At 45.6% G+C, this 27,912-nt stretch overlaps 1 protein-coding gene across 1 annotated transcript; it reads right to left on the bottom strand.

Moving 5' to 3' along the window:
- Positions 1–19,118: 19,118 nt before the first annotated feature.
- LOC119796418 (F-box only protein 33) lies at positions 19,119–27,600 on the bottom strand. Its single transcript, XM_038304935.1, has 6 exons — positions 27,107–27,600; positions 22,465–22,575; positions 21,686–21,846; positions 21,391–21,599; positions 21,022–21,319; positions 19,119–19,597 (listed from the first exon to the last, which is right to left on the bottom strand). The coding sequence occupies exons 1-6, from the start codon at positions 27,505–27,507 to the stop codon at positions 19,332–19,334; spliced, it is 1,446 nt and encodes a 481-aa protein (XP_038160863.1). The 5' UTR covers positions 27,508–27,600; the 3' UTR covers positions 19,119–19,331.
- Positions 27,601–27,912: the final 312 nt, after the last annotated feature.

Here is a 27,912-nt window from a genome sequence, read left to right as displayed (position 1 = left end):
GAAATGTTCTGGGATTTAATGTTTGGAGAAAATCCTCGAGTTTTTCAGACTCCATTAACATCTGGGATGGAGATGTTTTTGCTTTTAATCTTCTCACCATTATGTTCTGCTGCGTGTCTTTTGGATTTCCTTGCTGATTTGACAAACTCCCAGTTGAAGATAGAGTAGAAGATATTGATTGAATATGAATTATCCAATATCCATCATATATTGGAAATAAAACGATATCAGTCTCTGCTTTCTTTGTTTTTCAGGTTCTGCTGCAGTTTATCCCAGGAATCCTCAGCTTTTCTTAATTAACAGTCCTATTGGCACTCAGCGAATGCTGCAATGCAGCTACAATAACAGACGGCAGTGGCGTTTCTAAAGCATCATTTCAGCTTCGCCCATGAAAACAAATACAATTCAGACATTAATTACAGAAGAATTCTTCATGCATAAAGTCGTCTTATTCAACCAAATCTTGGCGGGAAAAATGTCCCTCTCCTCCGTTTCCCTCAGCTACCCGATCAGTACCATCAGCTCATCATCAACCAGATATACATCCGGGTCACCCTCGATTTCACATTGCAAATTAAGTTTTTCCTGCCTAAAAACAGGAAGCATTCTAAACTATAATGTGTTAAAGGTTAATGTATTTCCTGAGAAGATAAATGCATTAAAATCCTTATTGTTTTATCACTTTGTTCCTGATCTGTACAGGAAATGGGATCCTATGCTACTTCCAGGAGCTAATTTTATTAGCTTTGGGTTTAAGTTTTATGCAGGCTCAGATTGGTAATCTGTGATAGCGGGCATTTACCCGGTTGGCCGGTCCTAATTTCAGTGTGCGAGGGCCGGCCCTCCTTAAATCATACTGGCCCCAACACATCCTCTCCGGCTGAAGCTCCTACCTGTGTGAAGTAATCCAATGTTAACTCCCTAAATGATGCATGCAGTATATAAAGCCCTTCCTTGTCATGCACATCCTTGTGACGGTTGGTGTAATGAAGAGGTCTTCATTGCTTGGACTATTTTTATGTTAATAGCTTGTAGGACTTTAAAGGGGAATTTGCACTTTATTAAAAACCAGCTTGCTTAGCACTAGGACACTTTATTTAGCACTGCACTTTAAGCATAGATTTGCACATAAAGAACAGTTTGCACACAAGGTTTTTAAATATTTTTTTAATATTTATTGGGTATTTTAATAGTTAGCATGTAGCCTTTTGTTCCAGGCTCTCCACAGCTGCTCTCCATTAGCAATTATGGCTAATTATGGCTCATGTTTGAATAAAAATGACTAACACCTTTCATTTTGTTCATCATTGCCCAATTTGCACAAACACTTTCACTGTCTGCTTGAGTTTATTTCACTAAAATGTCAGAAAAACTGTGCACCTTAAATGATTGCTCTAAGAAATTTTACACTTAAAAAAAACTTATAAAGATTTTATTATACACACCAACCATTAACAATTTCAAGGGAACTTAAAAGGGGAAAAAAAGAAAAACAATTGCAAAAAAAATCACAGATTTTATTACAAACTGTAGTTCTGCCCTCCACCAGTAGGTGGTGACATGTTCACATGGAGCCTCATGAACTGTGGGGATCGTTGAAGCAATTTGGCCAAACGGTTCAATGAGGCTTCATCTCAGCATCACTACTGGTTAGAAACTTCAGCAAATGTTAATGTAAAGTCTGTTAGAAGTGAGTCTGAAGGAAGTGTTTTGGTGCTGAGAAAATGACTTACCTGTCTTTTCTGTGTCCTCTCCAGGGTGTTTGGACAAATGCTTCCCTGGGGGTCCAGACACCATTTATAGGTTCTGGGAGAGACCATGGAAAATATAGGGGGGATTGTGCACATAGTTTGTGGGATTTTTATAGTGTTGGGTGTAAATTAAATCAGAAAATGTTTATAAAAAAAAAAAACCTTAAGTGTGTGTTTGTAGATATTTGATTTAAATGTGTGTTTTTTAGATGGAAGTGAGGGGTTAATTTTCATGTAAATGGTTTAGTCCATCAGCTGTGTCTCTTTAAGCCAGAGATTGTGTGTTTGATGGAGACTGAATGCTGTGGAGCCAAATAAACCTGCTGATGCCTCAACTTTACTCTGCCTGAGAAGTTCATTTTCTCTCTGAAAATCCAGCCGAGAGGTCGCCTGCTAACAGTTGGCATAGGGTGTAATTTTCTATTTCTTGCAACTAACTAAATTATAATAAAACTAAAATGCAAAAATATATTGCGGTGTATGATGTAGTTTTGCATCTGTTTACATTATTCCGTTTCATTGCCAAGATAATTGGGCTGAAAATCGTTCCCAGTCCGATCCTGGTTTTATGTTTTCCTTTCATGTTAACATTATGGTATATAGTGCGTAATCTAAAGAAAGAAACAACTAATATAAAGTCCAACAGGGTAGTTTTGCCCTATTTTAATTTCGGTATTGAGCTTCACTTTGGTAACTATAGAAACCGGAAGTATGCTAACAGATATTAGCTTGACAAATGTAGAAAAAAGACGAAAGAAAAAGTCTGAAAAGATTCACGTTTTTTTGTAATCTTGGAAATACTAAGAAAAGAAATGAATGTGATGAGCTGTATAACGGTCAAAATGGCAACACAGTTTATTTGTTTCTACGTAGATCTTACGTTGGTTGATTACATGGACAGCCCATTAACTCTGCCCAGTTTCTAATCACTGCTTATCTAATCCACCTGTTCCTGCCTCTATTTAAGGCGCTTGCATCCAGTCATCAGCGCTGATTATTTTTGTTCTCTCTAGCCAGTGCTGACACTGTTTTTAGATTTCCTTGGTCTGTCTGATTTCCTGATCCTGACCTGTGCTGCTTCTAAACCACTGAGCCTATCTGTTCCTGTTCTCATCTGTTTGCCTGACCTGTCTTGTTCTCCAGGGCTGCAGCATCTGGGACACTCTGAGCGGCGCCCGCTGCCTCCTGTTGGCAGCCCACCGGCTGGATCCTGCCTCATTCTCTTGGACTGAACTTGTTAACCAGGTTAGTGACTCACGTTCATAATCTTCCTCCGTTAGATTTATGTGGTCACTAACCTGTGTTTCCTCTCTCCAGAGTTTCCTGCTCCAGACATCCTAGCCGCCGCTACTTACAGACCTTTTTATTTTAATAAACGCTTTTGAGTAATCCCACTGTCTGTCCTCCTTCTGCTCTGAATCCTGACAGGTAAAGAATCTGGTTATTAGACATTGTAAAGCTTAAACATAAAACAGTCTAAAACTAGACTTTTGAGTTTTAGTCGACCAAAACTATTACATATTATAAGGACTAAAACGGGACTAAGAATAGTATTAGTTTTTGTCCTGAAGACAAAAACTACTAAATCAAAGATAGATGTCAATATTTCCTCTTGGAATAAGGTTGATTAGATGCACGACTGAAAACTTCTGCTGAATCTGCAGAAAGATAATGACACCAGTCAGCTGTTTGGGGTTTTAACGTCGAGAGCGTTTTAACTCTTAATGCGAGCCGAATGCAGGCTGTGACGAACGGTCAATCAGAGCTCTGCTAATGAGGTGATCATTTGCTTCTGGTTTTTGAGAAGAGATGCTTTCAATAACAATTGGACAGAATCTGTCCAGGAGAGGCGCACATCTGTCCGGTCCTGCAACATTAGCACCATCACTCCTTCAACACGTCTGTCTCCAAGACGAGGTCATTAGCTGGGCTCTGCAGAGCTGCTGCTGCAGTTTAACCGTCTGATTCAGGCGTGGAGCCTCGGCCCCGAGCGCTTCCACCTTCACATACATCACTAAACAGCAGAGGATCAATCAGTGCTGATGACCAGGCCATGAAATCTCTCTGACTGCACCTCAGCAACGTCCCCGGTTCCATAAAACCGACGCTCATCCAGATCATCACTGTGCAAAAATTATAAAAACGTAATGAAAAGGGGGAGACCTTGACATATGTCACCAGAAAGCATCATTATTACACGCCGTGAAAGTCATTATGGTTATTGGCAACGTCCACAGCTCAGGAGACAATGAGATGCATCAGAGGTGTGTGGAGGGGGGGGGGTGGAGAGTGATTTTAGAGAGAGATGGAGAATAGTCAAGAGGGTGAAATCATTAATTCGGGGGGGGGGGTGGCTTCGGTCAGCATGAGGAGTGTTAGAAGGACACCCACACACATATGGTGTAGATCCACAGTGCCCCCTGCCTCTCCATTAGAGAACTGCACCTGGGATAGATTTCCACTGTAGCTCCTTTATTGGATCAGCAGCTATCAGTGTTTCTAAAGGCCTGAAGGCAAAAACAGGAGGCGGTCTGCAGCGACGCAGCCAACGCCGTCTGAACGTCCTCACAGACGAGCATCACCTTTAGCAGAGCTGCACTAAAGCTGCTCAGTGAGAAAATCCTGGATCCTTCAGACCAGTTCAGAGGTTTCCCACCAGCAGCTTATCGTCTCCTCGGTTAATTAAACAGCAACAATACCAACATAAATCCTCCGCTGCTAATCTGACATTTACCCTGAACTCCCTCCTCAGAGCCACTTTGGATGAAGACGGTCAGATATCTGGTTAGTAAAGCTATTGTTCTATGAATAATGGGATTATGAGCAGAGCTGAAAGGCATGCAGCTCCAAACACGTCTGCAACTTTTACCATCACAAGATATTAAAGTCATAAGGAAATTTGATTAAAATGTCAAATCATTCTGGCTTAAACATGTATATAAATTTACTCTTTATCACATCATATTGTCCCAAAATTTGGAACATTTCTATTTTTTTTTAAATCCTGTCTTAAAATCTGTGTTTTTTCTCCGTTATCTTCTGCAGGCCAGTTAGTTCTACGTCAGCCTGAACGCCTAAATTCAGCCAATCATATATCAACGCTCATCTGTCAATCAAATATTTTCGGTCATAGCATCTTGATTCATGTGTCGCAGCTAATATACGCAACGGTTGAAATCAGAATCCTTTCCTTTCCCATTGAGTTGCGTCCCAGTGTTCACGGGGATGGACGCGGAGCTCCGCTGGTCGCCGCGGTCCTCTCAACAACTCAACATTAATTAAATTACACATTAAATCAGTAAATGTTCCATATAGCGAAGCTTAAAGTATAATATTCTCGCCTCAAATGATCTTAAAATTTACTTTTATTGAACAACAGCAACAGAAAAGAGAACTTTTAACTGAATCCTCTGAGCTCTGTGAGCGCTAACCTGGAAGCTGCTGCTGCTGCAGTGCATGCTGGGACAGCTGTCAGTCTGGAGAACGGACAAGTCTGCTCTGATGCATGCTGGGTAAAGAGGGAGGGGCCAGAACAACATCCGGGGACTTTGTCAGCTCTCTGCGGAGGCTGATGACGTTTCACGAGGACACGAGGACGCACAAGAACACATCGTGAGAAACGGCCGGACAGAGAGGAAGCCGTCAGTTATCTTCTGGAAGATTTCGTCTCCAATCAGAAACACTGAAGCTGCTGAAACACGTCATTCACTAACAAATAAGATCCAAATGATCAGCTGTGACAGGCAGCAGCGTTTACACTGCCGATGATGAATGAATGAATGAATGAATGAATGAATGAATGAATGAATGAATGAATGAATGAATGAATGAATTTTCATATGGATTCCATTTAAACTGTGGTTCAGATTGAGATCACATTAAAACCAGGATTATATTTATACTTCCTGCAGGAGGAGAGCTGGTTGCCAAACGAACAGCATGAAGGTCAATGAAGCTTAACTACACGCATTCACTGCAGGTTTCCATCTTTAATAGATTTCTGAGAGCGTAGTCGTCATGCTAGTTGTAGAGCAAACCTCGCATTGTTCCTCTTTCCTGATTTATCTCCAGCCGCAGTGGTCGGCTGTAATGAGAAAATGATGGGTGGGATAAAGTGACACAGACCTGCTTTATGCTCAGCAGCAGAACAAAGAGGGAAACAGTCATCATATAATAGATTCTCTCTTCACTCCGTTTCCTTTTTCCTCATGAAAAGATGAGAAGGACTTTAGGAAAAGTAGTAAAACCTGATTCTGGTCTGGAGAAAATCAATGGAGAGTCATTATACGGCAGTGATGAGCTGCGGCGCTAATGCAGCATCAGTCATGTGAACGCTCCACTCAGGTCATTCAGATACAGGTTGGACTTTTCCAAAACATGACCTGATTTCCAGAACCTTCATCATTTCCTTCCTGGACTTTTACATCCAGTCTTACAGAATAATCTGCTTCTGTGTGTTTTTAATGACAGCTTTGCTCAGACAGACTATCAGACCGTCTAAATACTTTAAATGATTCATTATTCAGTCCAAATTGTAAAACTGCTTAATGCCTTGAGAGCTGTAGTATCGTGGACCGCCGATAGCAGGCGAGGAACCGTGCTAGCGTGACGTGTAAATGGTCGTTCAGCACCGTTCACTAATCCAAGCTCGGTCGGAACTCGACACGCTTCAGTTTCAGATGGCTAGTGGAAATGGGGCAATTGTTAGCATTTTTCTGGGTGTGTTTCCAACTTTACCAGCTCATCTTCGGTTTATCAAAGGATTATGACCCATGGTGAGCAGACTTTAAGAGATGTTCATGGAGCTGCCAAGAAGAGCAAACTATAGGGCAGAATGACCTAAAGTAACACTCAATATTGCCTTATAAAACACCTTTAAGGCCACAAACGTGTTTTAGAGCAATCAGCTTAAAACTAGCATTAATTATTACACATCGCAGCCTTAAAGCACTTTTAAAACATGTTCTGCAGTAATATCAGACCCAAAGAGTGTCCCAGGATCGGTGCTGACTCTGTGAGTTTAAAGCAGTTTAGGTCCAAATGCCCAGAATCTGCACAGAGTCTGTGTTTTTAGAATGACTAGAAGAATTTATAGAGCTTTTTTTCTTTCATACCGCAGGATAACCGGGCTTCCAATGAATTAATTAGATCTCCTTAATAAGCTACACTTTCACTGACTTTCCAAGCGCAGCAGCACCTGAGGGGGAGAGGAGCTCAGATATAAACTATGAAGAAAAATTAGCAATAGAGGCACAGAGCTGAATCTCTTCAATATTACATCAAATTATGAAACACATGTTGGATAAGATTCCTGGAAAGCAATGCAGACGGAAGAGGCTGTGATTGAATCTTACATGCTAACATTTGCTGGTTGATCTATTAAACTGTGATCTGAATGAAGGGGTTTGATCCTGCATGCATCCACAGAGATGCATGCAGGATCAAACTGCATAAAAAAAAAGAATAAAATCTACGAAACTCTTCTGATTCCAGTGAACAGAGATATAGATCTACCATTAATAGACAGGGTATGTCACTCTGACATAATGTCAAACTATTTGCCTCCGTTTCACTGAAGTGGATGCTAACTGTGAGCTAGCTCTCTGTTAAAGGTAATGTGGAGGGTTTATTTTAAATTTAAAAAAAAGTTTATGTGGATTTAGCAACATTAACATCGGACCCCTATTAATAAACTGAACTGGATTGAAAATGTGTGACCTCCTGGTGGCGCTGTGATGGAAACAACCTGGAAGTGAATTGGCCTTGTTGTTGTGCTGCATGCATGTTTGTTTAGCGGCGGGTCGATGATGCGAGCGTCTCGACGTTCTGAAAGGTTTTCCCTCTGACACCTTCATATGGAAGCGTTGAACCTCGTTACAGGACAGCCTTTTATTATTGAGCTTTACGGATAGCAGAGATCAGACTTCTGAGTTCTCGGCCTGCTGCGATCCTCCAAAGAACACTTACTTGGAACCTCCTCCATTCTAATCAATTTAATTCCTTTATTTCTATAACTTCAATTCACTTTACAGACAAAATACAGTCATATTGGTCTGGAAAACCAGTTGGTCGCATCCAGTCAATGACTTGCAAGATATGTTCCTCGTGGATGAGTGACAAACAAGTCCTGCAGCCTTTGCTTGCATTTTGTCATTGACTCTTCAGCAATCCCTTGGCCTGTTTTCCAGTGTAGTCCTGTTTCTCTGACTGTGACTAACTGGATGTGCTCTCTTCATCCTCTGACATGGGAGCTGGCTCGGAGCTCGTCTGCCTGGCTGTGTGTTTCCTGGACGGGGCCGCCTGTGGAGCTGGTTGACAGTTGCCTTTTGTATCTATGCTTCTTTTTCTATGTCTGCTTCTGTCTCCTTGAACCCCAGTGGGCCTCAGCAGATGGCCGCTCACACTGAGCCTGGTTCTGCTGGAGGTTTCTTCCTGTTCAAAGGGAGTTTTTCCTCTCCACTGTCGCTACAAGCATGCTTAGTGTGAGGGATTGCTGAAGAGTCAATGAGTCGATGCAATCAGCTGGTTTTCCTTAGATAGAAAACTTTGAATCAATCTGACTGGATGATCTGGTTGAACTGGAAAGTGACCTGAGATGACATGATGTGAATTGGAGCTATAGAAATACACTGAATAGATTTTTTTTCTCCTCCTGTTCTCATTAGATTTTAAAAGAAGCCAAACTGACTAATTCTGGAAGGCCTCCAAAAAGCCTGCAAAGTTATAACGACATTTAGAAACTAAAAACATCAGTGAAACTTTTGAATATTCTGGGATCGATGAAGACGAGAAAAACTTAAATGAAAAATCAGCTCATTTCTAAATCCATCAATGCTGCCTATAGATTTCTAGTTTTACTAACTAGTCCACTAACTCTGCTAACTAGACTACAAAAACCTTCAATAAATCTGAAATTCATGAAAACCTTCAGCCTGAAAACATTCTGGGTTTTTTATGTGACGTTATTAAAGTCTGCAGGCCAGATTGGTGTCAGGGCTTAAAATGATGCCTGCTGCAGCCATGATGCTCCTTGAAATGAGCCTCTGAGCCGCGGTTATTGCATCACTGCTTGCAGAGGAGGGAGGAAACGCTGCTGTGGAGGGAAAATGGTGTTTGTATGAGATGGGATTTTCTGACACTGTTAACACCATGAAATGTGCAGCAATGGTTGGAGTGAAATGAGCTGCTCTCTCTGCCTGCCGAGCTTTAAAGACCTACATGGAAGATTTCACTAGTTTAGTGGTTTTTTTCTCCTGCCGTTCAAACAGAAGCTGCACCGTTTCTGTCGTCTGGAAGCTTAATACCAAAAAGTCCAGCCTCACAAAGAGAAAACTTGTCTAGTTTGATGCTCTGCTGATGACCTAGCACACAGCTGGAGTCACGTCTGCAGCGTCATTCAGGAGGAACAGCAGCTTTCTTTGTCCAGGAGTCATCTGAACAAACAAAGAACCGAAGATCTGAGCCCTGAGGGCCAAGACTCAGACCACAGGTATCTATTCAGCCTTCGGCCTGAACTTCAGCAGAAGCAAATCCTCACAGCTTCCTGTGTTAAAAAAATAAATATAAAAGTTGTCTAAGTCTGAGACACACTTCCTGTTTGGTAAAGAATCCAGGGCTCCACCAGTGTTCTGCACAAGAAGTTTTCTGCAACTAAACTGGCTTTAGGTTGTTTAGGTAGTAGAATCCAACTTGCTTTATATATATCGGTGCAATGGGGAAATAGCGCCCTCTCTCTGTGTGGCTGGTTACATGTTGCTCGCTCAATGTAATCAGTAGCGTTGCACCGATACCGTTACCAGTCTCAGACAGGGCCCCGATCCAGCACTAAAATGGTGATATCGGTATCGGCGAGAACAAACAAATAGGTCACTTTGCTTCACAAAGGTAGGCAGCAGCTTGACAAAGCCATGATGGCAATTATTTTACATCCAAGGAGTCTGCAGTTCCTCAGATGGACAGATGGTATCGGCCGATGCTGCACAGCCAGGTATCGGGGCCAAAAAATGGCATCATTGCAACACTAGTAATCTGTGCCTGTCTATGAAAGCTGCACCAGAGGTGAGTAGCATTCTTCAGCACTTTCTTCAAAGTGTTAGCAACACAATGAAACATAATTTTTTACTAACGTAGAGAAATCGTGTGTAATGAGCAGTGGGCGCTGGTGGAGTTTTCCCCAGGGGGCGCTATAAGTTCAAAATAGATGTATACCAAGACCAATCAAATGTAAACTAAGTAAGTTATCCCACCACTATATTTATATGAATGCCAGCAACAAACAACATTATAAAAACAAAACATCATTCCATGTCCAGGTTTACTTTTTGTACATAAATCTTATCCTTCAGAGGCTGTGAAGATAAATCTGTGTTTTTCATGGTTCAATATTGAGTCAAGAACCTAAAAAAATGATGAAGAAGCTATTAGTCAGCTTAATATTTTTTTAATATATAAAAACTATTTTCCGAGAATGTGTTTATTTATGAGCAAATGAACAAACATGTAGAAAAAGTTGACTATGTGAATCCCAGATTGTTCATTCTTCTTTTCCTTTTCTACCAAGTGCTTTATCCAGGCTGGCTCAGATCCTGACCTTTGAAAAAGGAGGCAGGGAAAGTAGGATAAAGCTGTAGTTAGCCTCGCTGCATGCAGTTAGCCTCGCTGCATGCAGTTAGCCTCGCTGCATGCAGTTAGCCTCGCTGCATGCAGTTAGCCTAGCTACATGCAGTTAGCCTCGCTGCATCTAGTCAGCCTAGCTACATGCAGTTAGCCTCGCTGCATCTAGTCAGCCTAGCTACATGCAGTTAGCCTCGCTGCATCTAGTCAGCCTAGCTACATGCAGTTAGCCTCGCTGCATCTAGTCAGCCTAGCTACATGCAGTTAGCCTCGCTGCATCTAGTCAGCCTAGCTCCATGCAGTTAGCCTCGCTGCATCTAGTCAGCCTAGCTGCATGCAGTTAGCCTCGCTGCATCTAGTCAGCCTAGCTACATGCAGTTAGCCTCGCTGCATCTAGTCAGCCTAGCTCCATGCAGTTAGCCTCGCTGCATCTAGTCAGCCTAGCTGCATGCAGTTAGCCTCGCTGCATCTAGTCAGCCTCGCTGCATGCAGTTAGCCTCGCTGCATCTAGTCAGCCTCGCTGCATGCAGTTAGCCTCGCTGCATCTAGTCAGCCTAGCTACATGCAGTTAGCCTCGCTGCATCTAGTCAGCCTAGCTGCATGCAGTTAGCCTCGCTGCATCTAGTCAGCCTCGCTGCATGCAGTTAGCCTCGCTGCATCTAGTCAGCCTCGCTGCATGCAGTTAGCCTCGCTGCATCTAGTCAGCCTAGCTGCATGCAGTTAGCCTCGCTGCATGCAGTTAGCCTAGCTGTATGCAGTTAGCCTTGCTGCATGCAGTTAGCCTCGCTGCATGCAGTTAGCCTCGCTGCATGCAGTTAGCCTCGCTGCACGCAGTTAGCCTCGCTGCATGCAGTTAGCCTCGCTGCATGCAGTTAGCCTCGCTGCATGCAGATAGCCTTGCTAAAGGCAGTTAGCCTCGCTGCACGCAGTTAGCCTTGCTGCATGCAGTTAGCCTCCCTGCATGCAGTTAGCTCAGCTACATGCCGTTAGCCTCGCTGCATCTAGTCAGCCTAGCTACATGCAGTTAGCCTCGCTGCATCTAGTCAGCCTAGCTACATGCAGTTAGCCTCGCTGCATCTAGTCAGCCTAGCTACATGCAGTTAGCCTCGCTGCATCTAGTCAGCCTAGCTACATGCAGTTAGCCTCGCTGCATCTAGTCAGCCTAGCTACATGCAGTTAGCCTCGCTGCATCTAGTCAGCCTAGCTGCATGCAGTTAGCCTTGATGCATCTAGTCAGCCTAGCTACATGCAGTTAGCCTCGCTGCATCTAGTCAGCCTAGCTACATGCAGTTAGCCTCGATGCATCTAGTCAGCCTAGCTGCATGCAGTTAGCCTCGCTGCATCTAGTCAGCCTAGCTGCATGCAGTTAGCCTCGCTGCATCTAGTCAGCCTTGCTGCATGCAGTTAGCCTCGATGCATCTAGTCAGCCTAGCTACATGCAGTTAGCCTCGCTGCATGCAGTTAGCCTCGCTGCATGCAGTCAGCCTAGCCTTGGAGCTAAACTAGCTCCTGGAAAAGGACTGTTCTTGTGTTTCTCTCTCCCTCTCTAGCACCAAATCTAGTGACTCTTTTACTGTGTTCAAGGAGACTTTGGCGACATAAAAGCACCAAACTCTGTCCTCCTGAGTGAGACGATCATAAGCCTCTCTCTCTCTCTCTCTCAACATGCAGAGCAGGCTGCTTGAGCTGCAGCAGTGAGAGTAACTTTGAATTCAGATGTGCAAAGCTACTGCTAATCCCAGCCTAGATTACTGAATTGAATCATGAAAATAATTTATAAATAACACATTTGTCTCATAAAACAACAGCATCTTCATTCTACAGCCTGATTCTCTCATTCTGCTCCTGCGGTCTCCGTGTGTCGATGCACTGCTATTACTTTCTTCTTTGTGTTTTTCCTTTTTTTTTTTTTAAGATACCAAACAACTAATGGTGTATTTATGTCAGCAATTCCTTTGGAGTGTGGATCTAAATAGCTGAATTATATGTATTATATAGGTATGCAAATTAGGCGATGATGTCATCTAGTGCCTTTTAGGACAGCCAATAATGAGTTTTCTTGCTGAGGGGTTGGCAACGCTGGGCTTCACACGTGGACAGCAGTCGCCGTATGTGTAGAAATGACGGGCTTTGCAGAGGAGTGTCTGTTTTCAAAAACCTGATTTTTTTTTTTTTATGTACTTTGCTGGACTTTGTTTCCAAGTCTGAAGACGTTTCTCTTCCATCCAGGAAGCTTTTTCAATTCAAAATGTCAGAAAAAGCGTTTAGTTCCAGGTTTTATACAGCAGCCATGCAAAAGGGCATTTGTTCTCAAATTAAGCAGGTAATTGATACACTTTGCAAGTGAAATAAGGCAATTTACATTTAAAATGAGAAAAAAACAACTACAGTCTCTTATTTCAAGTGCATAATATCTAATTATCTAATTTTATAGTTATTTTAAGAGTAGAAATGCTCATTCCATTGGCAGATTATCTTCTTTATCTGCTCAGATTAAGGGTAAATATCCTTAATTAAAGAAATTTTTACTCTTTTTTAGATGGTTTTTGCAGTGAGCCAAAGCCTTGTTTTTATTTGGATTCATCTTCTTCTTAATCAGCATAATTAGCCTGATTATTTTATCCTCTTTCCATTTTCAGAGGAAACAAGCCTCCCAGAGCACCACTGAGCCAACGCTGTGCTTCCGGTGGTCTTCCTCCTCTGCTGCTGGTTTAAGGCCCTAAACTTCCAGTTGTGACTCATTCCTCTGCATAACAGAACCTCAGATGGACGTTTTAGGCTTGATGTGATTAAACTTGATGGTTTATGGAGTAAATGTGATCAGGAAGACACACCTTCAGCTGTGATGCAGCACATCCCCATCAGTAGGATCCTGTCTCCCATCCGTTGTCCTCAGACAGACCACAGCTGAGGGGAAGCATCCCGCCACCAACACCTCCTGTCCATTTAATGCATCTCTGAGCTTCTGGGAAGTCAATTCCCCCGTGAATTCTCAATCGTATCATTTCAGCAATGCTTTGCTTCACTGAGTGCTTAAAGCAATTTAGCAAATGACTTCTGGCGGGTAATGCTCTTAACACAGACGGACTCCTTGCAGCATTTGTCAGAGCGGTCCAGTTTCTGCTGCGTTGTCGCGGAGCTCCTTCTGCAGCAGAGAGAGCAGTCAGCAGATGTTTGGATCCTCGGTTTGTGCGAGAAGTCATCGGTCTGAATCCCTGAAGGTGTTGGTGAAGCTCTCTGGGGTGCAGAATGACATGGAGCTGGATGCAGCTCTGTTACTAACGGCAACCTGGGAGGGAGGCGTGTTCACAGGTGATTGCGATTCATTAGAACGTTTCCAGGTCGCTGCTTTATCAATAAAAGAGGTTTTGATTGTTTCCGTCTGAGCCGAAGGTTCCTCACTTTGGAAAGGTTTTAAAAAAAAGTCCGGTCAGCCCGGGATAACAAGTGGATCATTATTTATACCTAAAACTTATAGGTCGCATTGATTTAATGAATTTAGCTTTAATCAGTAAAAAAATAAAAACAATAATTTTAAACAAAACCTTGTGTTTGTTTGAAAAGATGCAAATTGAAACATTCAACTTTGCAACATCTTGAAAAACTATTTATTTTGGTTTGTAGTGAGCAACAGGTTGGGGCAGCACCGAGTCCGACCACAAAAAAATGAATTGTTTGGATGAAACTAATTATTTTGATAGTTTTTATTTTTTCTTAAATACCAACAGGCCACAATGAAAATGAGCTTAAATGAAACAAAATTAACAAGATAATTTTTAAAATTCAAGGAGAAACTAAAAAATAAAAACTAATTACTCCAGTAAAGTATCGATAGCCAACATTTCTATTGAAGGAAAGTAATGAAGTATTTGTACTTTGTTAGTTGACTCCTCTGGATTTATCTCTTGGAATTAGATGAATTTATAAAATGTGAGAATCAAATCAAACTGAGAGCAAAATGTTAACTTTGCTTTTCTGTCTCAGTTCTTGGTTAGACTGATCAATGGACCCAGAATAGATCGAGTCTAACTTTCCTTTCATTATCAATCATTTCATCATCATGTTTTATGATTATTTTCTAATCTTCTCTGAGTTTTCTTTCCACATTCAGCTTTTTGTATCGTCTCTCCTGAAGTGTTACAGAAATAAACTTGTTTTGGTCTCTGCAGAAAGGAACAGGATCATTAAAAGTGAAAAAAGTTGATTTTGTCTGAGGAGCTGCTAAATCTTCAGCTGTGTGACAGCATGGAGCTCTGCTGCCACCTGCTGGTTATTAGCAGACCTACAACAACCTGCAGGCTAGAAGCTTCCTGCAGACCGGCATCAACAAAGCCGGAGGGCCGCTGTCCTGCAGGTGTCAGAGGGTTCTCAGCTTCAGCACTGATTATTCTGATGTTTGCAATTCAGCAAAAGCCTGTTAATCAATCAACTATAAATAATGATCAGCTGTGCTGGAGCAGAGAAACTTCTAAAACCTGCAGGACCCACTTTGCCTGGTCTATAGGTTCATTTAGATGGAGGCTGATATTCAGCTGAAGCTTATTTTAATCCATATTTCTGTTCTTCATGTAAAACAGGCCTGTTCTGCAGGTTTGCTGGTTTGAATGCATCCATTGTGAATCCTGGGTGGTGCTGTTCTGCATGCAGACAGACAGAGGGCCATTTTTTGGAGGCCTTGAATCTGATGAGCCTTCAGAGGAGCTACAGCAGCCAGAGCACCGAGGCGAGTCTGGGGGCCGACAGCGAGGAGCCCGATGCAGACAGGGAGGCCCAAGGTTTTATTTCACTGCAATAGTGGCTGCAGCCGCTTTACTTTGTCCTGGTGACACATCCACCACCAGGAGGCGCTCTAACTTTACCTCGATCCAGGGGGTACATAACCACTTTTCAGGAGGCATCAAGAAACTTTAAAATACCAAATTCAATTCTATTCAGTCTATTTCTATAGCTCCAATTCACATCATGTCATCTCAGGTCACTTTCCAGTTCACCAGATCATCCAGTCAGATTGATTCAAAGTTTTCTATCTAAGGAAAACCAGCTGATTGCATCGACTCATTGACTCTTCAGCAATCCCTCACACTAAGCATGCTTGTAGCGACAGTGGAGAGGAAAAACTCCCTTTGAACAGGAAGAAACCTCCAGCAGAACCAGGCTCAGTGTGAGCGGCCATCTGCTGAGGCCCACTGGGGTTCAAGGAGACAGAAGCAGATGCATCCACTGCACTGTAAAACAAATATCTGTTGTTTTCACAAAAATAATCTGGCATCTGTTGCTGTGAGACTATTTCAGTAAAAAAGTAATTAAAGTATAAAATGAAAATATATCCAAATATATTTATATATATATTTTAGATGTGCAAGATAAATTTTTAATCTTTAAAAGGAATAGTACACCCAAAACACGATTAGCCTTCATTTTCTACTCACCCCCATGCTGAACAACACTCTGGAGTACTTTTTTGATATCTCAAATGCATCTGGAGATCTGGGAGTACATTGGAATACATTGGACGAGCAGTATGGAGGAATATTGACACGTTTTTTGTGGACTTTTATGGACCTTTCTGTCTCGGTCACCATGGACCTCCATTATTTGAATGTCAGCAGACAGCAAGAAGCCTCCCAGATCTCCAGATGCATTTGAGATATCAAAAAAGTACTCCAGAGTGTTGTTCAGCATGGGGGTGAGTAGAAAATGAAGGCTAATCATGTTTTGGGTGTACTATTCCTTTAATGATGAGTAAAGCTGTTTCATCCGTTGTATCTGTGACATATTTCCTTAAATCCTCCCCTATAGACTCTGGTTAAAGTTTTCCAGTGCAGCAGCTCCTCTTCAATGCTAAAGATAGGAGCATCCTGAGGAGCAGCTCTCCTGCTCCCAGAGCTGAAAGCAGCTTTATTTCCTCACCACCTCCCTCCACAGCCCTGACATCACAGTCGTCTGTTAGAAAGTGCGTCTGATTGACAGGTTGATAGAATTATTTAGCTCCAAGGCTTGGCTAACTGCATGTAGCAAGGCTAAGGCTTTATTCTGCTTCGCCTGCCTCCTTTATAAAAGGATCTGTTTCTGCGGCTCTAAGGGAAGCGCTGGTACTTCCTGTTTCCCTCTTTAAGAGCAGCTTTGAAGTAAAAAACGAGAACAAAGCAGCTTTTTAATGTTTTTATTCACAGACTAAAAGAAGAGAAGCATCCATTCAGCATCGGGTCTGCGGGTTTCTCGCTCCAACAGGAACACCCATCAACATTCTCAATAAAAGTCCAATCCCTCTCCTGCAGATCCGCCCCCCTCCGCTGGGGGGCGCTATTACATCACCAAACAGTCTCACAGGAACACGAGTTTTCAGCAACAACAACTTAAAACCATCTCTGCAAAATAAAAAGAAAACATGACAACATGGCGTCTGTGTGGCTTTAGGATAAACTTCCTGTTGAACCGAAGCGAGGGCGACACGTCACGAACACGCCGAGCGGGAACACATATATAGATTGACTTCTCTGTATATAGATCTATTTCTTCCTCTATGGTTTTCTAAAGACGTAGCCGGGCGCCGTCAGCACTGCTTGTGCCCCCTTGTGGCCACTGGTTAAACTGCTGTTATTGCAAACTGTCCTGATTTGAAACAAATGCACAACATTCGTACCACGATAAAACCGGGCCGCCTAGCCGGTCTCACAGAGACCAAGAGTGACCCGCCGCCGGGTTGGCCGACTGGATTCAGGAGATCTTCAGACTGAAATGATTACAAACCATCATCATCATCATCATCATAAGGCCAGGTATCGTCACTGCAGAGTCTCATTAGTTCACATCTAGCGTCTGTCAGAGGATGAGAAACAGAATCCAAAGACCAGCTGGAGTTTGGATCCTCCGCGCTCCTCTTGCATAGTTGTGAGGCGGTTCTGGTCGGACGGCAGGCCCGCCCACCCGCCCGGCTAATCGGGACATTTGGGTCCCTGCAGGCTTAAGAGCAGATCTGAACCTCTCGGCACCGACGTCCGACGGTTCCTCTGCCGTTCAGCAGCGACGTCGTTAAGAACCCGTCTACAGAGCAGCAGGCGTCACTTCATCACAAGCTAACAGGAAGTCGGACCCAGAGCGACGCGGTGAGCTGGCTGCTTTGGCGCCAAGCTAACCGGACAGCGTCTGGTCCGACGGGTCGACCAACGAGGGAGGGAGCTAGAGGCCAGCTCTGTGGATTCACTTCTTCATCCGACGGCAGCGCACCCAGAATCAAACCGGACCAACCAGAACCGGTCTGCTTGAACTGCAGGTCCGGAGACAGAAGAGGCAGAAGCGCTGCACCGACAAACAGAATATCTGTTCAGAGAAGCTCCTCCCCCTCCTGGAATGTTCTTCTTCTAGCAGCAGAAAATGTTTACAGCTTCAAATAAACCGGGGAGACCCGGACCAGCCGTCGGCCCCCAGAGGGACGGCACAAGCAGAACCCCCAGAACCTCCGCTGGATCTCTGACGTCTGCGTGACGTCAGCATTTCGTGGACCCTGAGTACCAGTCAGAGGTGAAGGACCGAGCCGAGCTAAAGTTCTGGTAGCCATCGGCTCTGCTTTGGTTTGAACGGTTCTGGATGGTCCCCCAGGAGCGCCACCAGGAGGCTACATCGGTCCGCTTCAGAACTTTGCTCCACTTTGGTCTTTGGCAGTTAGAACCGCATCCAGAACAAACCCGCTTCTACCGGATTCATCAGAACATTCATCAACCAGCAACTAAAATCAGACCCACAGAACCAAGCTTTGGACTCCAGAACCGTCGACTATTCAGGTCTGATTGGACCACGAGGCGGTCTCTATTCAAGTATCGGCTCCGTTCGGCCCTCAGAACCAGACTGATCAGCCTTCCAGTCACAGAAAACTCACAAGGAGGTTAAAAGAAAGGAACCAGAACCCAGCGGTACCAGACTGAGGTTCCTCTACAGATACGGACCCAGGAGGATGATCCAGGTTACGACAAGGCCCGCTTACTGGGACCCAGTAAAGTGCTGGAAGGGAAGAAACATGGACCTCCGGACTCTCCATCCTCCCTCGACCTTAATCGTTGAAAACAAATGTATGATCAGGTCCGCTTGGCGGGTGCGAGGGCCCGGTTTGATGGCGCCATCCAGAACCGTTCAAACCGGGGAGGATGGAGCCGTTTCTAAGGCAACCGTGTCAAAAGAGAAAAAGGTAACTGATTGTTCTGCACATCGCTCAGAGTGATGATCCGACCAGAACCGTCAGGGTCCGATCAGGAAGGAAGGGTGAGAACCGCTTCATATGGCACCAAGGAGACAGATGGAAGCTGCAGCTTCTCTTCCAGGCCTCTGGGCCTTTCGGGTCGTCGGCTAAATTCAGATCAGAGGCGGCGCTGGAAGAACCAGAACCAGTTTGGCTCTGAGGTCAGCAGCAGGTGAACAGGGTGGGAAGTGTAACAAACTCTCCATCAGCAGCTCAGAAACCCCCAATAATGACCTATGACCTTAAAAACAGTAAATGAACAAACAGCCAATCAGATCGCTCCCTGCTGCCAAACAAAGCTCTACGGGCCGGTTCCTGCTGGTTCCTGCCGGTTCCTGCTGGTCTGGGAGCAGAAATCTGCATTCAAACACTTTTTTTGTGGGGGGGGGGGTTATGAGCTAAAACACATTGGGGTGGGGGGGTTCAGAGTCTCAGAGAGGCTCTGTAGGTCTTTAGGGTGATGGAAACGAGTGCAGACCAAACTGTGTCCAGTCCAGACCGGACTGGACCACACTGGACCGGACCGGACCGGACCGGACCGGATCATCTTTGCAGACTGATCTGGTTTCATGACTTTGTGCTGAACTTTAAAACCTCAAATCAAACCGATCCAGTAGGGGATGTCCGGTCCGGCTCGGCTCTGCCTGTATGCCGCCGGTCCACCTGGTCCGGTCTATGCACCCCCCCCCCCCCCCCCCCCCCCCCCCCCCGACACACACACACACACACACAGTCTACATGCCGGCGCTGAAGGCACGCAGCTCGCGGTGGAAATGCTGGGTGGGTTCGGACAGAACCGTGCTGGAGTCCAGGCACGGGTGCCAGACGCGGCCGAGGCCCAGAGACACCTCCTTCACCAGGTTATGGACCGGGTCCCCCTCCGTGTACAGCGACTGGTCCGGGTCGAAGTCGATGCTCTCTTCGGACACGGTGAGGACGCGGAGACAGGAGCCACGGAGCCTGGAGATGGCCACCAGGTTGTGGGACCAGACGGTGTAACCTGCAGAGATGAGAGACGTCACAACTTCTGGGAAACACGCTGCCGTTCGGAACACTACAGGCGTTTAGCCGCTTCCCTGCATCGCCATGTCTGTAAGCTTACCTGATGAGGGTTATGGACAAGAGGTGTCTCAAAGTCTGCTAGAAAAGAAGGACTAACTGGTGTCACGCCTGTCATGGCTCCACCCACACAGAAAGGTCAGCCAAAGTACACAACGCTCTAAGAAACTGTTTTACCGAGAAAAAAAGTGAAGCGCGGCACAAACCTGCGGCCTTTAATGAGGTGTCTGAGGGGCTGAACGACGCCGTTGAAGAAGTATTCAATGAGGCATCGACAAAGCCGGGCATAATCTGAGCGATTTTTTCAATCTTTGCACGCATCTACAGCCCGCCGTACAGTGCCAGTTCACAGCTCACTGTGCATGTTCGACCCAACGCGATCTGCCTGCTCACGCTGTACGTCTAAAAACCAGGTGGGACTCAGCTCCGCAGTGAGATGGCGCTACTGGGACTCGTCTATCTGGAAGCCAAACCAGTAGCAGAGGAACATGAAGCTCACTAGAGTGAAACGCGCTGCCTTGGATATTTGGGAAATTTTACGCTGAAAGCCCTAAAAAGAAAAGGAGACGACGTATTTGGATTAAAAAAAAAATAAAAATCATACAGCGTTCGCCCGGCTTAAGGCATTAAATGAGGCATTTTATAAACAACCTTCTGAGATGTATTTGACGGTTCATGACGCATTCAAAGAAATGTTTGATGAGGGATTTTAATCAGGTCTTTAAAGTGCCATAAATAAATATTTTTACGAAGGCCTGAAAGTTTCATGCGACGGTACGAATGTGAAACACGTGGCGTTCAATGAGGTATTCAATAAGACGTTTAATGAGGCTTTTTAATTTGCCGTTTAAATAATGAATCAAACAAAAAAAGACTGCTCTCTGCATCATCATCATCCGCCATGATGGTCGTCTTTCTTTTTCAGTTACTAATGGCGTTCAGGTGGGATGAATGCGACCTGGCCGTTCAGACACATTTCAACAGATCAGATTCGTATCGGGTCCTGCGTGAACGTAGCCACTGGTTGACCGTGTTGTTTTATTGTGAAGGAGAAGCTTTTATTTTGCTGTTTCAGCTGAAACTCTGGATTCCCCCAAAACCGAAAAATATCCTAAAATAAGTGGAATCTGAGCAGAGCTGCTGCTGATGAGCGCAGAGAGAAACACTCTATGAAGGCAACTAATGATCTTTTTTCTTTACTTTGTTCACGTTTAGCTTGTTAAAAGCTTGAGGTGTTTATTAATTAAACATCACAGGTGATGTGCCGCCATGGAACAGTAGCTTAGCTTCACCTCTTGCTTCTCCTCGTAGGCGGCGGCGTCACATTCACTCCGACCTTCATCCGTTCACCTCACATCAGCTCACCGTGTATCACCAGCACAGCCAGCTGGGTGCACCTCCAGGCCAGCAGGACCAGCGGGTCTTCGTTGCGGTTGACGCTGAGGTCGGGGAAGCCAGGGCCGTCCCTCAGCAGCAGGAAGTGGGTGAGGGTTTTGTTGTACTGCTGGGAGACGAGCTCCAGCGTGGCATCGGTCACCAGCGTGCTGTAGCTGTCCAGGTGGAGGCGCTCTAGAGGCAGGCTGGGCTTTAGGACCCTGAGGAGCTCTGAGCTGTCCACCTCCAGGGCCATGATGTACACCCGCAGGTTAGCGCTGACCCGTACCTGCGGGGGGGCGGAGTCTATTAGAACGACTCTGGGCTCACAGACAGACGGCTGAAAACAGGTGTAGTTACCAGCGCCTTCCAGTCGTCCTCTCTTGCCGTGCTTTCTAACGATTTAAACTCCAGGGCGGCGCCGTTGAGCTGCAGGGAGAGGCGGTGGAGCGGAGCTCTGCGTGGAGACGCCAGCAGAGCGCACAGCTCGGACGAGAAGTCGGGAAAATCCAGAGCCAGGGAGTGGAGGTTGGAGAGCCGATCGAGCTCCGACGGCGAGACGAGGGGCCCTGAGGAAGAGGAGAGGAGGAAGGCTGGATGCTTAGACAATCTGCCGCCGCTGCTCCTCACCCATCACAGCAGGAGGCGCACTCACCCTGCTGGTGGTCCAGGAAACTGAGGTGCTGCAGCGTCTCGGCGGACTGGTTGGACAGGCGGGCTAAGGAGCGCGGCGTCAGCAGACCCAGCATGAAGCTGCAGGACAACCAGCGCAGCTGGCGGCTGTTGGACAGCAGCTCCATGAACAGCTCCTGGATTCTGAAGGACAAGAACCAGGATTCAGAACATCCACCGGACGGAGGAAGAGGGAAGAGTTAGCTAAAGAAGCTGCTGCTACGAGATGCTAACATTGATGGAGAGTTACGCTAAAGGAGCTCCAGGTTCTAACTGAGGCTGTTAGCGGTTAGCATCAGGATCAAACATTTTCTCTGATTTATCAGAACGATGAGCTACTTTAAACGGTCCTTCATTATCCTCTGATTTGATGTTGCCTTTACCTTAGCTTCCGCTAACGGCGTTAGCTCTAGCTAATACAGTAAGCAGAAGATCAGATTGTCCCAGCAGATATCTGATGTAGAGCTGCTCATGAAAACTCTGAGGCAGCGACGCAGTGCTAACGCTAACCCGCATGTAATGCAATAAAAAGCAGCTCTGCTAACGTTAGCCTTCCTGGGCTAACGTTAGCAGATCAGAGTCCGACTGGATCTGGATCAAACTGGTTCATCAAATGAAGCGGTCTAGTTAAAGCCCAGGACTTCTCCACAACGATGTGAAGATAAACCCCCCGAGGAGCGAAGCCGTGCGTGACCTTAGCGTTCAATTAGCATCATTAGCTTGGTGAGCTAATGGTCAAAGCCAACAGGAGCTGATTCTTACTCTTTGATCTTTTTGTCCCCCTGGTGGATCTGATGCAGGTTGGCGCTGTCCAACAGTCCCTCCTGCTGCAGGATGAAGGTGTCTCCATATAAACTCAGCCTCTGGAGGTTCCTGGAGGAGAAGCAGACGAACCAACAAACCTGTTATTGTGATGGAGGAACACCGGGACCCTCCTGGTTCTGTTTGAATAAACTGGATTCGTTCGGTTCCGTCGGGGTCGAGTCCAGGCCGGCTGCCCGGCACCGTGACGCCAACCCTGCAGTTCTGCTTTCATTCCAGATGTTTGACTGTGAAATGTTAGAAAAAGGTTTAATGAAGGCATTTTACTCCAGAAAACTACGGTGGCTGAGAGGAGCCAATGCCAGGAGAAAACAGGCTTTCACTGCAAATTCAGAAAGTTAGACAAAAACATTTAGAGATGATGCTAAAAAACACAAAAATATGACGGAGAAAAAGAGTTCATCAGGGCTGAGGAGCTCCAGACCACCAGGGGGAGACGATCATCGGCTCGCCTGAGAGCAGACCCTCATTAGAGCCATAAAGTGGAGGGTCAGAGGAAATGGCCATTTCTCGGTTCACAGGAACGCCAGGACAGACTCGTGTCCTCGCCAAGTCCGATCTTGACTAGAACCCAGGAAAGTCTGGATAAATCTGGGTCAACTGGAACAGAAGCGTACTGATGACATCACCACATTTAAAGCGAGTCTAGAGCTGCATTTCACCTCCTGTTATTAATAGTCTCTGGATCAGCGGTCTTCAATGTTTTCCAGGCCAAGGATCCACTAATTATAGATGTTGTATAGATATTGAACATTTTCATTTAGTGGGGCAATAATAATGAACTCAGTTAGATAAACACAAATGAACATTTAGTCAAATAAAACAATCAAAGAGAGGGCTGCTGCAGCCAGGGCTAACGTTAGCCTGCTGCTGCAGCCAGGGCTAACGTTAGCCCGTCTGCAGCAGCAGGCTAACGTTAGCTCTGGCCACTGCAGACGGGCTAACGTTAGGGTTAGGGTTAGACGGGCTAACGTTAGGGTTAGACGGGCTAACGTTAGCCCTGGCCGCTGTAGACGGGCTAACGTTAGCCCTGGCTGCAGCAGCAGGCTACTGTTAGCTCTGGCCACTGCAGACGGGCTAACGTTAGGGTTAGACGGGCTAACGTTAGCTCTGGCCGCTGTAGACGGGCTAACGTTAGCCCTGGCTGCAGCAGCAGGCTACTGTTAGCTCTGGCCACTGCAGACGGGCTAACGTTAGGGTTAGGGTTAGACGGGCTAACGTTAGCCCTGGCTGTGATTAGCCTTGGAGCATTGCTGGTTGCAGCGGTCCTCTCAACATCTGGATTTTTTTTTATTCCGCACTAAATTATTAAATGGTCGATAAAGTGACGCTAAAGTATAATATTCTCGCCTCAAATTATATTAAAACATACTTTTATTGAACAACAGTCTGTCCGTCTGGAGGACGGACAAGTCTGCTCTGATGCATGCTGGGTAAAGAGGGAGGGGCCAGAACAACATCCGGGAACTTTGTCCGTTCTCTGTCTTCTTGTTAAGAGTGAATTGGAACAGTTCTAGAGTTGAGGCTGAAGACGTTTCACGAGGACACACAAGAACACAGAGTGAAACAGCCTATGTTTTAAAGATTCAGAGGAAAACGTCTTCACATTCCTTCCCAGAAACATTTGGTCCAATCAGCGGATGACTGTCTCCCCCTGGTGGTCTGGAGCTCTTCTCTGGTTCCAGTTTGCAGCTTTTCTTTACCCTCAGTTGCTGCGTTCCTCCTCTCTGTTGTTTCAGCATCTCTGTTGTGTTTCCTGGTCTAACTTCAGGGTTTTACACGGTGATGGCATCCCTCAGCCACCTTTGAACCTGCTGTCCCTCTGTAACCCAACCTTTAAACAGGAAGTGCAGCGTTTCTATCAGCGCTCTGCTCTCAGGTGATCCTCATCAGCTCTGATATCGAACCGATTTCTGACGAATGCAAAGATACACCAGCCTCAATTTAACAAGACATTTCAAGAAACAGAAATGTCTTGATCTCAAGAAATCTCAAGAAACAAACAGATCAAGAAACGAAAGGGCTGATACCGACTCCAGAGGAACCGCTGAGCCCTGGTTCTGGTCTTCACCGGGATCTCTTCTCTTTGATTCGTTAAAATGATCAGTACAAACATTCAGAACCAGAACTGGACCCTATTGAGAAGCCTAAACAGCTTTGATTACTTTAACTAGACCGATCAACCCCAGAGGGACGTCGTCCAGCAGAGCCTCCGCAATGAATCCCCCCCCCCCCCCCCCCCCCCCCGTCATCCAGTAGACAAAGTGACCCCTGAATGAGAATGAGGCCCAGTTTGTGTGACGCTGGAAGGTTCTGGAGCCTGAGAGGAACAGGAGAAGGACAGGTGCTATCTACCCAGAGGGGTTCTAGGTCAGCGCTGATGTCAGCAGGTCAGAACCAACAGAAACTCCCTCTGCTTTGTTCCTAACAAAGACCTAGAACACACAGAACCGTCTCTGCAGAAGCATGCTGGCTAAAAGCTCTACTGCAAACAGGCTGAAGTCGGTGTCACATTGAAACTAAAGGGCTGAATTTAAAGGCTCTGGTTAAAGAAACGGAACACATAGATCTATGAAACCTAGACTGAACCCTTCAACTGATAGGATGAAAGATATTTGAACTTTTGTTGATTGACAAATTGATAAATATAACTTCAGTCTCGCTAAATTTAATCTAAAACTGTTTGGGAAAAAAATTCCTTTTCCTTTATTTCTTCCAAAGAAACAATTTTAAGCTCAAAAAATGAATCAGAGTGCAAAACGTTACGCTACAAAAACATTATTAGATCATTCATGATTTCAAAACCCAAACTAGGATCTAAAATAATTCACATCATGTTCCATCAGAACTATGTTTAAAATCATCGGTCCAATTATCGACCCAAAACTGATTTCTGATCCGCTTCACAGTCGGATCATCTGGATCTAAAACAATCGGGTTTATTTTCAGACAAAGAGAAAAAGGAGGAGAGGAAGAAGGAGAAGAAGAAGCAGAAGCAGAAGAAGAAGAAGCAGAAGAAGTAGAAGCAGAAGAAGCAGAAGCAGAAGCAGAAGAAGAAGAAGAAGCAGAAGAAGAAGCAGAAGAAGAAGAAGAAGAAGAAGAAGAAGAAGAAGCAGAAGAAGAAGAAGAAGCAGAAGAAGAAGAAGAAGAAGAAGAAGAATTATTTCAGTTTTTCATTCAGTTCCAACAGCCTGTCTGCTGCTGCCTGTGGAGCTGGAAGAAAGAGGACTTCCAGTTCTGGGTTCTAGATTCTAAGCAGATCAAAGGCGGTTTTGGGTTCTAGATTCTTAGCACATCAAAGGCGGTTTCGAGTTCTAGGATCAAAGGCGGTCTGGGTTCTAGATTCTAAGCAGATCAAAGTCAGATCTAGTTTCTAGATTCTAAACAGATCAAAGGCGGTTTTGGGTTCTAGGATTGAAGGCGGTTCTGGGTTCTAGAGAAGATCAAAGGCGGTTCTGAGTTTTAGGATCAGAGGCAGTTCTGAGTTCTAGAGCAGATCAAAGACGGTTCTGGGTTCTAGGATCAAAGGCGGATCTGGTTCCTAGAATCAAAAGTGGTGCTAGGTCCTAGAGCAAATCAAAGGTGGTTCTGGTTCCTAGAACCAAAGGCGGTTCTGGATTCTAGAGCAGATCAAAGGCGGTTTTGGTTCCTAGAACGAAAGGCGGTTCTGGGTTCTAGAGCAGATCAAAGGCGGTTTTGGTTCCTAGAACGAAAGGCGGTTCTGGGTTCTAGAGCAGATCAAAGGCGGTTTCGAGTTCTAGGATCAAAGTCGGTTCTGGGTTCTAGGATCAAAGACGGTTCTGGGTTCTAGATTCTAAGCAGATCAAAGGCGGTTCTGAGTTTTAGGATCAGAGGAAGTTCTGAGTTCTAGAGCAGATCAAAGACAGTTCTGGGTTCTTGGATCAAAGGCGAATCTGGTTCCTGGAATCAAAAGTGGTGCTAGGTTCTAGAGCAGATCAAAGGTGGTTCTGGTTCCTAGAACCAAAGGCGGTTCTGGATTCTAGAGCAGATCAAAGGCGGTTCTGGGTTCTAGGATCAAAGGCGGATCTGGTTCCTGGAATCAAAAGTGGTGCTAGGTTCTAGAGCAGATCAAAGGTGGTTCTGGTTCCTATAACCAAAGGCGGTTCTGGGTTCTAGAGCAGATCAAAGGTGATTCTGGTTCTGAGTTTTAGGATCAGAGGCAGTTCTGAGTTCTAGAGCAGATCAAAGACAGTTCTGGGTTCTAGGATCAAAGGTGAATCTGGTTCCTGGAATCAAAAGTGGTGCTAGGTTCTAGAGCAGATCAAAGGTGGTTCTGGTTCCTATAACCAAAGGCGGTTCTGGGTTCTAGAGCAGATCAAAGGCGGTTTTGGTTCCTAGAACCAAAGGAGGTTCTGGGATCTAGAGCAGATCAAAGTCGGTTTCTTAAAAAGATGAAATGACCCTTTAGTGATCAGTCGGAAGCTAACTTCTCCGTCGTCCTCACAGACCGACATGATTACGTAACTCCAGCCGGTTCCACTAAGGGATCCAAATCTTGAGCAAACCGAACCAATATGGCGGCCAGCAGTACCTGCCCCCCCTCCCTGCAGCAGAACATTACCTGTTGTTCCGGATGCTGGTGAACACGCAGAGAACCTGCTCCAAGTAGGCGGCCATGGCGGCCCTCCAGCGCTCCGGCAGCTGCTGCTGGTCTACCTCCGGGCCGCCGGGGGGACGCTCCGGGCTCAGGTTCCCTTCCACCGGCGCCAGCTCCAGCTGCAGCTCCCGGACGAAGGAGCCGAACTTCCGCATGAGGAAGTCCAGCTTCGGCGTCTCCTCGGAACCGAAGCCGCCGATCCGCAGCCGGAGCTCGGTCCACAGGGCCGGGTAGAAGAGGCACTCCCTCCAGCGGGAGCAGACGGCCGAGGCGCGGAGCTTGTCCCGGTCGGACAGGAAGGAGAAGATGTGGACGATGAGCTCGCTGGGTAAAGCCATGGCTCCGACGCGTCCGCACAGAGCCATGGCGGCAGGTTCGGTCCGTCTGATCCTCCTGGTCGTGGAAAACAAACCGAGCTTCGCCTTCACTACTGGACCGAACCACTTCCAGTCAGGAAGAAGGGGACAAAACAGACCGCAGGAAAACAGCCACTAAACTACTCATCTAACCCAAATTATGCCAAACACACATTTTATTTCTTATTTTTTAAATACATTTGGGTTTTTAGATTAAACAAAACTTTTTGACTCGCCTGTCCTCCCTCCACCTGCCTGAATGGTTCAGTCCGGAGACTCTGGTGTTTTTGCCATTTTTTGGCCGTCCACCAGAGGGCGCTGTTTCTCTCTAGCCGAAAAACAAAAACAGAGAATCTGGGGCCAACATGTGATCTTTATTTTGGTATTTCGTCTTCACTGTGACACGCCCTTATC

Source organism: Cyprinodon tularosa, unplaced genomic scaffold (assembly GCF_016077235.1).
Source record: "Cyprinodon tularosa strain WSP-4 unplaced genomic scaffold, ASM1607723v1 ctg549, whole genome shotgun sequence".
Classification (NCBI taxonomy): domain Eukaryota; kingdom Metazoa; phylum Chordata; class Actinopteri; order Cyprinodontiformes; family Cyprinodontidae; genus Cyprinodon; species Cyprinodon tularosa.
This window is presented reverse-complemented; position numbering and strand designations above follow the sequence as displayed.